This window comes from Lacerta agilis, chromosome 13, assembly GCF_009819535.1.
Source record: "Lacerta agilis isolate rLacAgi1 chromosome 13, rLacAgi1.pri, whole genome shotgun sequence".
Classification (NCBI taxonomy): Eukaryota; Metazoa; Chordata; class Lepidosauria; order Squamata; family Lacertidae; genus Lacerta; species Lacerta agilis.
The window spans coordinates 9,423,205-9,439,378 of record NC_046324.1 but is presented as its reverse complement, the minus strand read 5'-3'; the positions used below and the strand labels follow the sequence as shown (position 1 = coordinate 9,439,378).

The 16,174-nt window shown below is 47.3% G+C and overlaps 1 protein-coding gene across 3 annotated transcripts in view; it reads right to left on the bottom strand.

The window, feature by feature from the left end:
- RBPMS2 (RNA binding protein, mRNA processing factor 2) overlaps window positions 1–15,406 on the bottom strand; it is a 45,877-nt gene extending 30,471 nt beyond the window's left edge. For 2 of the 3 annotated variants that reach the window (XR_004427725.1, XR_004427726.1), the window contains exon 1: window positions 14,901–15,406. Coding sequence is in view for 1 of the 3 variants with exons in the window: in XM_033166674.1 (XP_033022565.1) it covers window positions 14,901–14,954 (54 nt within the window). In the remaining 2 variants the exon portion in view is untranslated. The remainder of the gene's footprint in view (window positions 1–14,900) is intronic. The other variant, XM_033166674.1, reaches the window with a different exon arrangement.
- Window positions 15,407–16,174: the final 768 nt, after the last annotated feature.

Sequence of the window (16,174 nt, the reverse complement as noted above, 5' to 3'; positions counted from 1 at the left end):
CCCTGGAGTGCCAGTCTCAGGCAGGATGGACAGTACTGAGCTACATGGAACAATGGTCTGAGTCGCTGTAAGGCAGCTTCTGGTCTTCCTAGTGGTCACTTCAGGGAAGCAAATTCCAGAGGGGGCACCATTTTCCTGCCTCCATCGGTGTATCCTTAAACAAACTGATCAAGTGAGGGGTGTCCTCCTGGGATTCCCCCCCCCCCACTGAAAGAGTCCAGAGGTCAGCACAAGCATTGCCATCAGGTTAGTGTCACCTGCCCCACAGGGACTGCTTTAAGAAGATGCCCCCATTGGCTGGGTCTCCCAGGGTGCTGTGCTTATACACTGAACATCGGAACAACAGAAGGTACTTCTGTTCAGACGGCTTTATCAGTTTTAAGCAGAGCCCTTGGAAGGGAGTTACATGCCCTTTCTGGCTCATGCCTTCTCCATACATGGTCATCATTTGCAGACAAGTGGAGAGAGAAGGAAAACAAGAGCAAATGGAAGCATATTGCGCCTGTATCCAAGCTGCATTCTAGAATGGGGCAAGAGGTTAGTGGCAAAAGCAAGATACTCATCTTCTGAACTAAGTAGAACCTTTGAATGGGACTCAGATCAGCTGGTATGGCGGCATTGGGTAAATTAAACCTCAGCCTCCAGCTGCTGTTAGACCACTCACTGCTCTGGATTACACCAGAGCATGGCAATTTTTTACAGATGATTTGAGCCCCACTCCTAGCCGAGCCAAACCACATGTCCAAAGCCAAGAGCTTTGCATTTCGGGTCAGGGCTGCCTTGTTTGGAATTGCTGTGTCCTATTGCAGCCTTTCCCAACTTTGAGTCCACCAAATGGACTGTAACTCCCATTAGCCCCCTCCAGCATGGCCAATGGGCGGGGGTAATGGGAATTGTAGCCCAACATCTACGGAGGGTCTTGAAGCAATTTACAACTACAGTATTATTAAGTTTTAAAACTGCCCTTCTCCCCACAGGAGTCCATTTATATATAAAAATGAGTTAACACAATATGTGTTTGTGTATGTGCGTGTACCAATTATGAATATAAAAATGATTTAAAGCATTCCACGCTCAGGGCAAGTCATGGTTTTCCCCAAAGAATCCCTGGGAACTGTTGTTTGTTAAGGGTGCTGAGAGCTCTTAGGAGGCCCCTCACAGAACTATGATTCCCGGCACCCTTAAACTACAGTTCCCAGGACGTGGAGGGAGGGAGCCATGTGTTAAAGTGGTATAAGAAAGCTTTAAATGTATGCTGTGGATGTGACCCAAGATGCATTAGCTTCGGAGTCAGTCTAATGGCGATTCCTTCCTGTAAGGTGTGACTTTTCAATGCTGAAACTAGTCAGCAGGGCCAAGGGTAGCTCTGCTTTGTTTACTTCAAGTTGAGGAAGAAACCGTTAATTTGGCTAATGTTTTACACTCAAGCCTTGTCCACCTGTTGCTGTTACCAAGGCCACATTCATACGGTACACTTAAATCACTATGGTACCACTTTAACCAGTCGAGGCTCCACAAATACCTTGCTCTGTGGAGGGAAATAGGGGTCTCCGTACAACGTTCAGTACCCTTAACAAATCACAGCTCCCAGAAGTCCCTAGGAGAAGACATGACTGTTTAAAGCTGCACCCAGCGCCAGATTTAGGGTGGTGCAGGCGCCTCCCTTGTACAGGGTGCTGAGCCGAGAGTGGCAGAAAATAAAAATAAATGAAAACCAATTGTTGTGAAAGTGGTAAATATTTTTTGTCCACGCTCAGCACCAAATTCTTCCCCTGCTCTATCGTAGTGCTTGAAATGTACAATATTGATGTGGCCTTAAAGGTAAAGGGTAAAGGGACCCCTGATCATTAGGTCCAGTCACGGACGACTCTGGGGTTGCGGTGCTTATCTCGCGTTAATGGCTGAGGGAGCCGGTGTACAGCTTCCGGGTCATGTGGCCAGCATGACTAAGCCGCTTCTGGCGAACCAGAGCAGCACACGGAAACACCGTTTACCTTCCCGCCGGAGTGGTACCTATTTATCTACTTGCACTTTGACGTGCTTTCGAACTGCTAGGTGGGCAGGAGCTGGGACCAAGTAACGGGAGCTCACCCCATCGCGGGGATTCGAACAGCCAACCTTCTGATCGGCAAGCCCTAGGCTTTGTGGTTTGCAACAGCAAAACTGAGGGCTGCAGATGGTGGGCAAGTTGGACCACCATCCTTGTTTTTCCAAATCACAGCAGGTCATATTGCAATTAAAACCAGAATATGGATGGGGGAAATCATTGACCTGACAAGGGGAGGTTTTGAACATGAAGGCTGGCTCTTCCAAGAATGAACAGAAGATGCTAAAATAACCTGCATTCAAATCCAAATCTCAATAGCTCTCGGGCTGTGCATACACTATAACAGGCATGTCCAACAGGTAGATCGTGATCTACCGGTAGATCCCTGGACGTCTGTGGTAGATCACTGGCAGATCATTGGCTCCCCTCAAAGAAGCTGAACAACTGTGACTCCCCTAAAAAAAGCTCAACATTTTACCTCCTCCCTTAAAAAACTCAACAACATTGACCCCAAATGGGCCTTCCTCCTTCTTAAGAAAAGCTCAACTTTGACCTGAACCCCAAAAAAGGGGGTAGATCACTGCTAGTTTTTAACTGAGTAGACTGCAGTCTCTTGGGAGTTGGCCACCCCTGCACTATAACTTCAAAGCACATTCTTTCTTTTAGAGAATTCTGGGCACTGTAGTTTACTCACCCAGAGGTACAATTCCCAGCAATTAACAAACTACAATGTATGTGATTGTGACTCTCCTTGGATTCAAAGCTGTATGGAAGACCTGGAACTCCTTTCCCTCCCCCTGCCAAATAATTTTTTATTAGTTTTCCAATATTTCCCCAACAATAACCCAATTAGAACAATACCAATTAATTCCCAATTAATACGGCTCCCCGCATGGTGGATTTGATACATCCCCTGGGATTCCTTTTCTGGGTGAGCAAAACTCCTGTGCACGACTGCCACTGACCTCAGCATGGAGAGCACAGAAGGGGCTTAAACAAACCGATGGGGTGTGGGGAAAGGGTTTCAGGAGCCAAGATAAAGGAGTGTGATGTTACAGACAAAAAAAAACTCTGTAGTGTATATAACACAGCTTTTGAGTTAGTCAAAGTGAACAAGCAACTCTCAGCAAATTTGAAAGGTGTGCACCTATTGCCTGGCATAAAGGGAGAGAGGTTTCACCCATTCCTATTCTCCTTCCCAACCTTGCTAGCAAACCACTGGGGAAACGTGGATTCAAGCTCTGTTTTCAAGCAGACAGCAATTATTTCAGCTAGGCTCTTGCCTAGCTGTGAGATAGGAGCCAAAGAATTGTGATCCAGTTGCAAAGTTAGCTGTGAGATCTCTGCGATGAAAACAACTTCCCTCAACTCTTAAGTTCTAGCTGAACTATTAGAACTAGAACTGTTCTCATGAACAGTTGATAGATGTCATTTTTTCAAATTAGGAACACCTGCACATTTGGCACACATTGAAGGTACTCACAAACACGCTTGTCCTCCAGATGCAATACAACAGGCGACAATCCCATAATAGAAAGGCATTGGCCACCAACATATCCCAAGAATGCAATGCCTGGAGAGCCAGCTCAACAGCTATAAGTGTAAAGATAAGCAGTGAGGACCAACAGGAGCAAGTATCCATCAGAGGTCAACAAGGATTAGCCATGGAGCCTGTGTACTTCAAGTTCTACTGTTTGGCCTAGAAGAATGGCACATGGTCGATACATGCTATCAAGATGCAAGTGCCAATCTAATTATTGGGTCCACATATATCTTTTGCTCACAACACAGGGTAATGGGAAGAGCACAGGAAGGAAGCTGCCTTATACAGAGCCAGAGTATCGGTTCATCTTTCTCAGTACTGTCTACACTGACTGGCCGTGGATCGTTCAGGGGTTCTTTCCAAGCCCAAACTGGAGATGCTGTAGATTGAGCTCAATACTTTCTGCATGTAAAGCAGATGCTCTAACCTCTGAGCTACAGTCATGGCCAGGGGTCAGCAAACTTTTTCAGCAGGGGGCCGGTCCACTCTCCTTCAGACCTTGGGGGGGGGGCGGACTACCGGGTATATTTTGGAAAAAAATATGAATGAATTCCTATGCCCCAAAAATAACCCAGAGAAGCATTTTAAATAAAAGGACACATTCTATAAACTAGGCACCAAACTGCACCTTAAACCTGGATTATGGTCGTCAAAATGGAATGTGTATTCACCAGGGGGTTGGGTTAGATGACCTTGGCGGTCTCTTCCAACGCTATGATTCTGTGATCTCAACTACATTGCTTGACGGTAGCTTGTTCGTACAACAATTCACTTGTTCCAGTAGGCAAGAAGGAGAAACACACACAGGGGAAATGGAAATAGTATTAACTATGGACTAAGACAGAGGTTTTAAAACTGTGGTTGCCAACCTGGCATCCAGAAATCTCCAAGTAGTCACAACTGGACCCATGTCAGTGGCAAAACACGCCTGGTGCCTGGCTAGTTTTGAACATTGATGTCACCAGATGCATCTTCGTACTAGCCTTCACCCCTAAGTAATCCACTCCTCCTTTCACTGCAATATATTGTAAGTATCTCCCCTTCCCACGCTCTCTCTCTCTCTCTCTGTGTCACACACACACACACACACACACACTACGATGCATAAACTTAAGAGATTGTCCGTATAGGGATGCATGAATGATGGACCTATGGCTGTTCTGCACTGAGCAGAGCATGAGCTTAGTATGTAAAAGGTTCCAGATTCAATTCACAGCATCTGCAGTTAAGAAATCAGATAGATGTTTGTTTATAGACACAGACAATACTGAGCTTTGCAGAGTAAATGACACCAAGTCCATAGAATACACTTTCACTTGGAGGCCAAAAGAGCATTGTGAGTGGGGAATATTGTCTTCATCCATACTATGAGTTCTCCAAAGCAGGCAGTGGATTCCTTTAATTATGTTTTAACTTAAGGTGGTGGTAAAATCCAACAGTTCTGAAGCAAAGAGGAATCTGGTAAAATTAATTTGGGCAGCGGGGCTTAACATGCAACACCCTGTGCTATATCAAGGCTTCCAACTTTTCCCAAGGCAAAGCTGTGCGCAATGCATCAGTACATACGCAGATTACGTAATATTCTGCGCCAAGAGAAAGCCAAATTCCATGACCTGCATAAAACAAGCAAAGCAAGCATGCAAGGCAATGATGTCCCTTTTGAGATGCTGCAGCTGCCATCACCCCAGAAACTCTCCAAGCCTCTCTCCTCGGCCATAACTGCTAGACATTGCGCTTCAGGAGTAAAAGCAGAGGTTTTAAGATGCTGCTTCCCTTCACACCAAATTTCAGAATGTGCTCAAGTCCTAAAAGGTTAATCTTCTGCTGATATGAGGTCTTCAGGACTGTGCCTGGTCAAGCACTTTGAGGCAGACGTCTCGGTCCCCGCTCAACCGTGTGAGCAGGAAGAGCAACCCAAATGCAGCAGTGTTTTGAAGCAAGTTTTATACTTCTTAGAGTGCTCCCCGTCGCTGCTGCTAGACCATAAAGCCCCTAAAATTAAGCAACTTTGCCACTGGCCACTAGTACCTCACCCACTGGGCAGGTGCTGCCGTTAAGCCAACTTGGCAGCCACCAAAGGCACAGACCTCTGAGGGGCACAGTTTTATGCAGATTTATTTTTCTTACAGCTGTTGATTTCTGAAATCTTTATTTTTTTTTCCCTACAAGACAACTCTTTTTGAAAATTGAGGCTAGCAATTTCTTTTGGTGGGTGCAGTTAGCCTTGCCTAGGGCGCAAAATAGCTTCACACCGGCACTACTGACAGTGCCCACAAGCCCAAAGCTTGTGCATGGGTTCAGCTCTTCTGCCCTTATGAGCAGAGTGGGGAACTAGAACTGGTCATCAAGCCAGAGAGTCATCTCCCCTGCCCTTTGTGGGCCACGTTTGACAGGAGGCATGGCTATCTAGCTGTCAGTCACCTGACATCACAGTGACATCACAAGACGGCTGTTCTGTCCCACATTTGAAGAGTCTCTTTCAAAGCGCTCCACATGACGGTGCTTTGTGGGGTGGGGGACTTGGCAGCACCTGACAATCAGCTGATTGGCAGATCTTGCAGACCATTTGGCAGGTACTGCCAATCAGCTGATTTGGACAAAAATAGGGAGAGGCCTGGCAAGCATAATTAGGCCCTACCCCTGACATGGGTTTAACAAGGAATTCAACAGCCAAAGCAAGCTCAAAACCTGGCAACTTAAAATGGTGAAAATACCCTATGAGGGATGATTTATACATGACCCAAAGGTGAAGCAGCAGCATAGCATAGGTTGCTGATGTCCGGGGTGAGGCAAGTGTTGCGCTCCCCATCCCCCATTAACTGGGCAGCTGGGGTGGAGGTGCATGCCAGGGTGCACATAGGGGGTCACTTGGTGAATGGACACCTACGTGCACACAAAGGAAAGCCAGTACCCTTGTGGCCAGGAGCACCGCCAGAAACCTCAAGGTGACGGCTTTGAGGGGGCATAGGAGTGGTTAAAATACAAGCTCTACAAATGTGGAGACCACCATGAGATTCCCAGCAGCCAGAGATCTGTGTGTTCCAGTGAATCGCAGGTGTTAGCAATTGTGTGCTACCATTCCGTACACCATTTTTTTGATCTATGTATGCAGAAGCATGACTCTCATACCCACAAAACTGGAACAAGGAACATGCCGATCGGCCCTGGGAATGTTATCCGTTACAAAATAAACTGATGTTGTCCAATTATGATGTTGGTAGCCTCTAGATTGCATTTACTGCAGCAAAGAGAAAGCAGCAGCCAGAGAGTGGGAGCCCTGGCTTCTTTCTGCCACTTGAACCAGGTCCGGTCAGGCAGAGCTGTCAACCTTCCTTTTTTTGCATTGGGAAATGGCCATAGCTGTCAACTTTCCCTCTTTTTGCAATGGGAAACGGCGCTGGAATAAGGGAAGTTCCGACAAAAAAAGGGAAAGTTGACAGCTGTGGTTCACTCACCAGCAAAAAGCAGCTGCCATTGCAAATTGGTGCGGGGATGCCAGGGCAGCGCCAGGAGCAAAACGCATCCCGCAAAAAAACTCTGCCCAGGGCCAGTGCCTCTATGCTCCACGCGACACCAGTGAGGTGAGCCATGATGTGCACTGACTCTATGCATAGTGGAAGCATGCAGAACTTTGCATCACACCCAGTTCTCAGCACATGTCCACCTTTCACAGACCGTAAGATACACATCTGAAGGAGTTGGGAGTCACAGCATAATGGGATGCCACTTATACTCTGTAAGGTCACTTTCCTCCTTTCAAATCTCTCCTGGAAACCTGGCTTTCCCACAAACCTAAACTCTCATCCCAGCTGAAACAAAGCCTGGAAGGACACAACATGCATTTGCTCTCCTTCCTTCCTTCATTTCTTCCATGGCCTATTTTTCTCCCCTCATTGCATGGTGCACTCCTACCATTGCAGTTCAGCGCTGTAAGCTCTTTGCAGACGGGATCCAGGTCTTAATTATTAAATGCCCTTAAAAGCATCGTGTATGCTGCTGCAGCAGCCTGCAGCCAGCCACATGCCTCATTTTACACGGAATCCAACCCATCTGGCTGGATCCACATCATGTCAGCCTGAACAGGACACTTCAGCGAGCTCTCTGAAGGGAAACGGCAAGAGCCAGAGGCTTGTCAGAGCCTGGCTGTATACTGAGAACAGGAATCAAGCATTAGCTGGTACGGTATCCAATGAGATCAAGCCATGCCAGGGGCTGGAAGTCACACTGAAGTCAGAACCTAGGACAAGTATTGTCTATACCAAGAAACAATAGCATTGTTTTAGCAGGGGCAGGGGAGGGAAATCTCACATCCGGGGGCAAAATGTGGCCCTCCAAGCCTCTCTATTTGGCCCTCAGAACCTTCCCAGGCCACCCTCCCCCTGAGCAGATATAATGCCGTTAAACAAATCTATTGTTTTACATTTGTCACATTTGGAATACTATATCAGTTCTGGCTTCCACCCCTCTAAAAGGGTATTGTAGAGTTGGAAAGGGTTCAGAAAAAGGGCAACCAAATTACCATGCAGCTGGAGCAGCACCCTATAAGGAAAGGTTGCAGCTCCTGGGACTTTCTAGTTTAGGGAAAGGTTGAGTAATTTAAAAATTTCATGATAGAAATTTTTAAAATTATGTGTGGCAGGGGGAAAGCGGATAGAGAGAAGTCTTTCTCCCTCTCGTGTAACACTGGAACTTGGGTGGTGTTCAAAGAGGATTAGACCTCAACGTTGCTTCTTGCTTGTCTGGATGGATAACAGAAAAGGGTGGACAAGTTTGTCTAGATTCTAGTGCACTGTGCAAAGATAAAACTCACATTTGTTGCTCAGTTCACTTTGGCTCTGGCCCCACCCACAGCAGACATGCGACCCCTAAAAGGTTGCCCAGAAAGGAATGTGGTCCTCTGGATGAAAAAGGTTTCCTATCCCTGTTGCCCTGCCCTACTGAATTCAATGGGACTTACTTCCAGGAAAGCATGGTTAGGATTTCAGCCTAAACAGCTATATAGGAAGGTTACCCTTGCCAAGATTAACCTCCGTTACATTGGCTACGATGAACTGTGATAGCTCCATGTATGCTTCCCTGAGTTTGATAGACAGAGGGGCTATAAAACTGAGGTGGTATCACTTATGTTTCTGGATGTCTGCTAGCTACACAAGAACTGGAAACAATAGACTTGCCTCTAAGTCAGTCCCAACATTGCTCCTGAAAGATGTTCAGGGTCCAGCAACTCTTCTGCTGCAGCGTATATACCAGAAAATGTCTCCTTGCACAGCCTAGAAGTGCTTCCACAGAGGGTTCCTACTGTTACTAAACAGTTGGCAGTTTTGCCTGTTCCTTGCAGTGGGTGACTGTTCACTGTCCCAACTTCAGAAGGTATAGGCCTAGCCTTTTCTGGTGTGTAAGCATCTTCCTGGAATGGGAAGGACATAACCCAGTGGACATTGTTGTCTTCTCCCTTTCCCCAGGCCCTCATAATCACCACCTGTCCCTTCTCTCAATGATCCTAAATTCCCTTTCTCCTCATCCTCCTCCTGTAGAAAGCAAAAGGTGAGCAGCTTTTCCACAGGAGGAAGCATACTATGGCTCCTTTTAAAGACTTAGCATTCTGTACCACAACAAATTGTTCAGATGATTTTTTTTGGTCGAGGCCAAAAGGTTTGCAACGCAACCTCCGGGGAAGCCTATTTAGGGAGGGTATGAATAGTTAACATAGTAATAATACTCCAAAACCAGGACCAACAATGATGACAAAGCCCTTTCCACTTGTTAAGTTACAAACTTCTACTACAGGTACCCAACTTACTTCTGTGATTTCAAGCTGCTTTGGAGTTTAATATTGTATTTCAAGTGTTGTAACCCACCCTGGGACAGCATGGGCAATTAATAATGAAATAAATAATAGGCATCTGTAGAAGGCACTAAAGTCCACTCCATCAGATACTCTGGTCTACAAAAGCCATAATTGTGAACATCCCCGTGATCTGTGGGTATAAGGCTATAAACAAATTTAATAATGAATAAATAATTAATATGCCACAATACTTCCACTACACCATACATATAAAGCACATCCAGTACACACAACACGCATGATTCCCCCCCCCCCGAATCATGGGAACTGTAGTTTAAAGGTACTGGGAATTGCAACTCTAAGAGGGGGTGGGAGCTATGGTTCCAGGATTGCTGTGGGGGGGGGGGGTCAGTGCTTTAAATGTATGGTGTGGATCCGACCCGAAGTCCTGCAGGTTCCCCGAGAACCTTTGCATAGCAAGAACAACCAACTTAGGTACCTCCACCCCAAAGTTCTTTCCATGGAAGGAGTTTTTCTACAGGCAAAGGATTTAACTCCCTCTCCAACTCTTTCACTTGTAGATTCCTGGGAGAACGGAAAAATATACACCGGTATATATTTACCTGGCCAAGTCCCTTTAAAAGCTACAAATACAGCAAATGGTAAGTACAGGGCACTTAATAATGTATTTGGACAATCAGAACAACATTTGGTATTACTGTTTATTATACAGGTATATCTTTTCCCGGGGGTGGGGTGAGCTCAAATTGCTTTCTCATTATAGCTGATAACCCACTACAGCAGGAGGTGCCAACTATTTGGGGCCAGTGGGAACATCTGGAACCTTGAGAAAGGGCAGTGAGCAGCAGACCCCAAAATGGCTGCAGTGGGGGAAAGGTGTGGCATAATATAAAATGGCTGCCAAAACACAAAACTGTGCCCCCATACACACGACCAGCCATTCCATGAACGGGCAAAAGGCACTTACAGAGAGAGCAAGAGAGAGCCTCTCTGAAACTCTCCTCTGTTCAGGACAGGTGGATTGATGGCTTCCACTGTAGACATCAAGATAAATGTTGGTGTGCTTAAAGAGACATTCAGTGTTAAGAGGCTGAGCCAGTCCAAGCAAGAAGGAAAAGCAACAATCCCTTGAGCATTGGGAATTTTTGAAGTGGTATTTACAAAGACCTTCTGTAGGCATCATGGGGGTGTGTGGAGGGGGGAGGTAATGTCACGCATACTGCTGCCCACTGGAGACCCTTGCCATATAGGGAAGGGCCTCAACTTTATAACACCTTAGGGCACAATCCAAAACACGTCACTTCTGCTGAATTCAATGGTGCTTACTCCCAGGTATGTGGGGTTCGGATTGCAGCCTTATCTGAAACATATTGAGCACTGTGGTTCATCCCATGCAATATCCATGCAATTCCATCTAAGGTTAATGTTATCTGAAGTCTGAATTAGACCTTCCCTATTCATGAAGGTTTCTTGGAGTTCCAGGTTTCCTCCCATCACAACACCACCAACAACAACAACAACCTTCCTTTGTACTCTAGGGGTGAGGAACTGGAGCACTCCCAATCCTACTGGACCATACAACTCCCCTCACCTTTCACCACTAGCCATACTGGTTGAGAGTCCAACAACATCTGGAGGGCACCAGTTCCCACTTGCATGCAGAGAACATGAGTATTGCTGCATCAGACCAGAGGCCGGTCCCATCTAGCACCCTGCCTCCCACAGCAGCCAACCAGAAGGGCAGGGTGACTGCACAGCCAATCTCCCCATATTTCATCATGTAGTTAAGAGTCAGACCAGCACCATTTGGGGAATTTAACTGCATAGCCAGGGAGGGGCAGTTGCATGCCTTCAATGACAGATGCAGAATCTCTGCAGCAAGGTGGGGGAGAAGGATTTAAAGATGCAGTACAACAGGCAGGGAGGGTCCCTGCATAACATTCGCAACCAGCAATGAGACCCACATATATGTAGTGCACTTCAGAAAACAAGCACACAAAGATCTTCAATGAGCATGTCCACATAATTCCTCTTGTTCGTCAGTAACTGCAGAGAACTCCTTTAGCTAATCCGTTTTCCCTCTGCTTACAGATGCAAACCCCCAGCGGTTACACACCACATCACTTGTCCACAATTTCCACTAGAGGACCAGAAAAGCTACCACCGATATACTTGACAGCATTTGGAACCCCCTGTGAAATAAAAATAAAACATGGTGAACGCACACAGCACGTCATATTGAAATAGCACTGGTATCAATCATAGCATCAGTCATAAATTCATACTACTTTTCCTTCCAGATAAATCAAGTTAAACCCTGACAGTGATAATTCACTTGGCGCAACATACAAAGTGATCCCCCATACATACCACTTTGTACTTAAATGCAGAAAAAAAATCTCAAATATACAAATGTTGACCTCTGCAATTCTACACCTTTAGGAGCAGCTCAATCAAGAGGACTACTGGATTTCTTAGCAACAGGAATGGGGATTGCAGAGCACATAACAGTAAACCATATTCTGATCTGTTAATGTGCCTGAGAATGCTCAACTACCTTCTCCCCGCAAAATTAACTATGTAAGAAACAAAGCGAGTTGCCATCAAGCTCAGTATTGTCTTCAGCAACTGGCAGTGCCTCTCCAGGATTTCAGAAGGGGTCTCTTCCCAGGCCAACCTAGAGATACTGGGGATTGAACCTGGCATCTTTGGCAGTCAATGCAGATGCACCAAGACCTTTCCTTAGAGAATCACACATGCTAAGTTTATCGCAGGGGTGGATTAAGTATTTGGTTCACTTAAATTTTATTACAATGCCTGTGCCCTCTAATGTGTTAAATTTGAAAAGCAGGACTGCATGCTCATGGCAATCTAGATTAAGTTAAATTTGAATGCATAGTCACGGCAATACACAAATGCCTCCCTGAATGAGATTAAAGCCCACTTAATACTGTATACTGGAGACAGCAGGCAAAAGCCACTTCAGATTTACGGAGAACTTTCCAAAGTCGCACTTGAATGACTGGACAAGTCCACAATGACATAATATAACCGAACATTTTATACATCACTTCATTTAACCTATTTCACGCAAGAAAAACAAATGATCTAAATTTATATTTAAAACTTTTGCTACTCGTTTAAGTTTGTACAGTTCATGTATTTCATAGTTGCCGTCTTTTCTATATAGAAAGCAAAATAAAATGACATCAAAATCCAACATGCATTTTTTGCTTGAATCCCAGTATACCAGCAGACACTAAGCAATATGCTAGAAATTGGCCAGTTGCCCACTTTGGCCAGGGGGCTACTATTTCTATGCAGCCCATTCCCTGCTTTAAACTACCTAAGACTACAGAACTAGAAATGGTGTTAACGCAAAATGCATACAATCAGAATTGTGCCTCCTACATGGTTGGCCTAGCAAAAGACCTCTGAACTGCCAGGCGTTTATTTGGCGATTTGCAAGTTCTAATCTGCCACCAAGTCAGACCAGTTCATTTACAATGGAAACTGAAGGCTTGAGCGCATCCTCCAATCCCAGATGCAATGGACTATTCTGGCTGCTGCTTTTAACAAGCTTCAAGCCAATCCATATTACAGTACTGTTCTGTGGCACTACATAAACACCTTGCAGAAAGACTGCTTGGCAATGACCTGCTGCCCTGTGGACAAAAGGGGGCATTTCTGCCTCCAGTACGCACAAGTAAGGCAGCTAAGATACAGAAAGTGTTAGAAGCAGCCTGCCATGAACCTTTGAGGCTTTGCCAGCAAATTGGTCCCAGAGCCCTCCAAACCATATATAAGCATGCAGCTATTTCAATAGAATTAAGGCACTGTACAGTACTGTTTTAACAGGGTTACTTAAGTCTATGAGAGAACATCAAAGGAGGACAGCCAACCCAAATGAAGCATATCACATAACAGGTTCAATAAGGATTTTGGGGGGGGGGAGCCACCAAGCTTCTTAGATTGCAGGCACAAGCAAAGTATCAGCAATAGGTTATTCCCATTTCTTCTGTACGTACCGGTATATTAAGAATGTACAGTTTTTACAATGTTTGGAAGGGTTTAGGAACAGAATGGCCGCCATTCTGCGCCAAGAAACCTACACGGCTATTTTTCAGAGGGGTGGGGGTGGGAAGGAAGACAAGTAATCGACTGCAGCAGCCCAAGGGGAATTGAGGTTTCTTGGCATTTCAAGAGCCACGCACGCAAAATGGAGGCAACCAGGTCCTAAGATAGATATATATATATATAATCAGCTTGATATGGCTCATACTACTGCTACTTACTTTGCACAATCAGGTGTAGAAAACCACAAACGCTTGAGTGTGCCACAGAGAGGAATTTTCACAAGGGAACCTGCACTACCTAATGAGGTGTCTGTGCGACTTGCTCAGATCTATGATGGCCAGTCAAGGACATACAGTCGTCTTCACAAGGCGGTGGTGATGCAGACAAGAAATGCGTAAGACTGGATGGAAGATGGGGGCAAGCAGAAGGGAAGCCAATGACAGGTTCTCCATTGCAAGCCAAGTCCAGAAGCCACAAGGTACCAGACAGACAGCCCATGGGCCCTTTTGCTTGGAATTAAACTGTTAGGATGGTTGTTTCCAAAGACTTGGATATAGGTATGACACAAATTTCTAAAGTTCGCATTAGTGGCCTGCTTTGTTAGTTTGGGCCATTCTTAATTTTTGTTATAATATGTTCATAAAATTTTAAAATATACACTACTGTATTTGGATTCTGACTACACAAGAGGAAACAAGGAACACCTAGATGTGGAGGAGGAGGAGGAGGAGGAGGAGGAAAGCCAAGCATCTGTCTGCTTCTTCCAAGCTATCCCAAGGTCCAAAGCCAAGCTCTAAATCAGCAGAGACGCCCATGCAGCGTCTAGTCTTAACAGGCACTGCAGGGTTTTATGAGTAGGAAGTGCAGGTTTGGTGCTCCAAAGGCTGTTTGCTTAGTAGGTCTGGGCTTCCAGCTACTAGTAGTTAAAGGGAAGCACCACAGGTTAAGTAAGGAGGCCACAGGTTAAGGAGGTGGCAGACAGGAGGAGAAGGCTTTCGGAAACCCTCCATTTTTTACAGTAAAGCCACCCGTAGGCAGCAGTCGCCGCCACCAGCTGCGTGCACAAAGGAGAGACTTCAAGAACCAACAGCATTCCTCCCTAGGAAGACCAGGAGAAAAGGGATGCATTCCTGTTTTACCACTCCCATAGCGGACTCATTTTAAAACAAACTTTCACCCAGCCCAGAAAACGGCCGTAGGCCTTTTGCTCGCAAAGTCAAGAAACCACAAAAAAGGAGCAAGAGGCATTTTCGTTGGCCCAGGGAAAGAGCGCGCACACAAGAGGAAAACTTCAGGGCGAACCGGCCGCCCTCCTCACCACGCAGCCCAGCCTTTCCCCCCCTCCGAGCCCGCAGACCTTGGCCAACAACCCAAAGGAAGGCGCATCCCCGACGGGGCTTACCCCCCCCCCAAAAAAACCCTACCTCTTCCTCGAGGCTGTTGCTGCTGTGCTCATTCTCCTTGGGCAGGTTGCTCATGGTGGGTGCAGGGCAAGTCCGAGGAAAGCAAGGCAGGGGGGCTCGCGTGCTGGTCCTGGGCGACTGCCTCGCCTTCTTCCTTTCCTTTGCGCCTCCTCCTCCTTCTTCCCCCTTCTTTTATCCTCCCCTCAGAGGGGAGCGGAGAGGGCGAGGGTCTGCCTTAAGCGGGGATAAGGTGGGGCAGGTGCCTGGTGCGAGCCGGGGACGGGGGGGACGAAGGTAGGTAGGTAGGTGCCCGAGGGGTGTCTGAGGACAAGGAAGGGGTCCCGACGTGCGCTGGTGCTGTGCAGGTGGGCGCGGGGGGAAGTGCGGCTTATTTGACGCGCCCCAGGCTCACATCCAGCTGGCTCGCGCCGCCGGCCAATGAGCGGCGAAGGGGGCCAACGAGCTGCAGCTGCTGCCGGGCCCCGCGCAGCCCGCGCTCCTCGCCTCAGCTCTTCAATTGCGCGCACCCACAGGGAGCGCCTGGCCCGGCCGGGGCGGGGCGGGACCGCCAGCCCAGCCCCTCGCCCTGCATCACCGTCGCCAGGGGAACTCGAGAGCCAATCCCGGCCGCCGCCGGCTGCAAACTTTCTTCGGCCCTCGACGGGTGTCCATTTTTCCCTCTCCTTCCCTCTCCCCCCCACCCCCCTTTGCTCCTTCCTCCGCGAAACTTTTTAAACTTTGATGAACTCGCCTGATTGAACTTTCTTAAAGGGCTCGCGCGCGCTTCTTTCTTTCTCCCCCTCCCGCCTCCTCAGAGGGGTTTCCTTTCCCCGAGGGGGCGAGCCAAGTGCCCACTCCCAGCGTTGGGGACCCCCTCAGGTGGGCAGGTAGCCTGGGTGCCAACTTGAATACAATATGCGGGGGCGGGGATGCAGGTAAGCCCCGCCTCGCATAATCGATCTCAGGGCGCAGCACAGGCACACCGTTTGATTGGCACATCAACTTTGGGAGGGCAGCCCCGTCAAATATTTTATTTGGGGGCGGGAGAGCGAGGTCCGTAAGAGTTGGCGCCTAGGGCAGGCAGGCAATTTTCCTGTGCAAAGCGCTTTGTAGACGGCCAGTCTTTACCAAATGAGGGGCCGTCAGGGCTTTGGGTAAGACCGTCTAAGACGCGCGCCCCCCAACATCCACACCCATCAGTCGAACAAACAGAAGAAAGACTCCGCCCGCGCCCTCCCCCAGAAGGCGACAGCGGTAAAACACGTTTTAAAGTAACGCAAAGCGAGTGCCGTCTA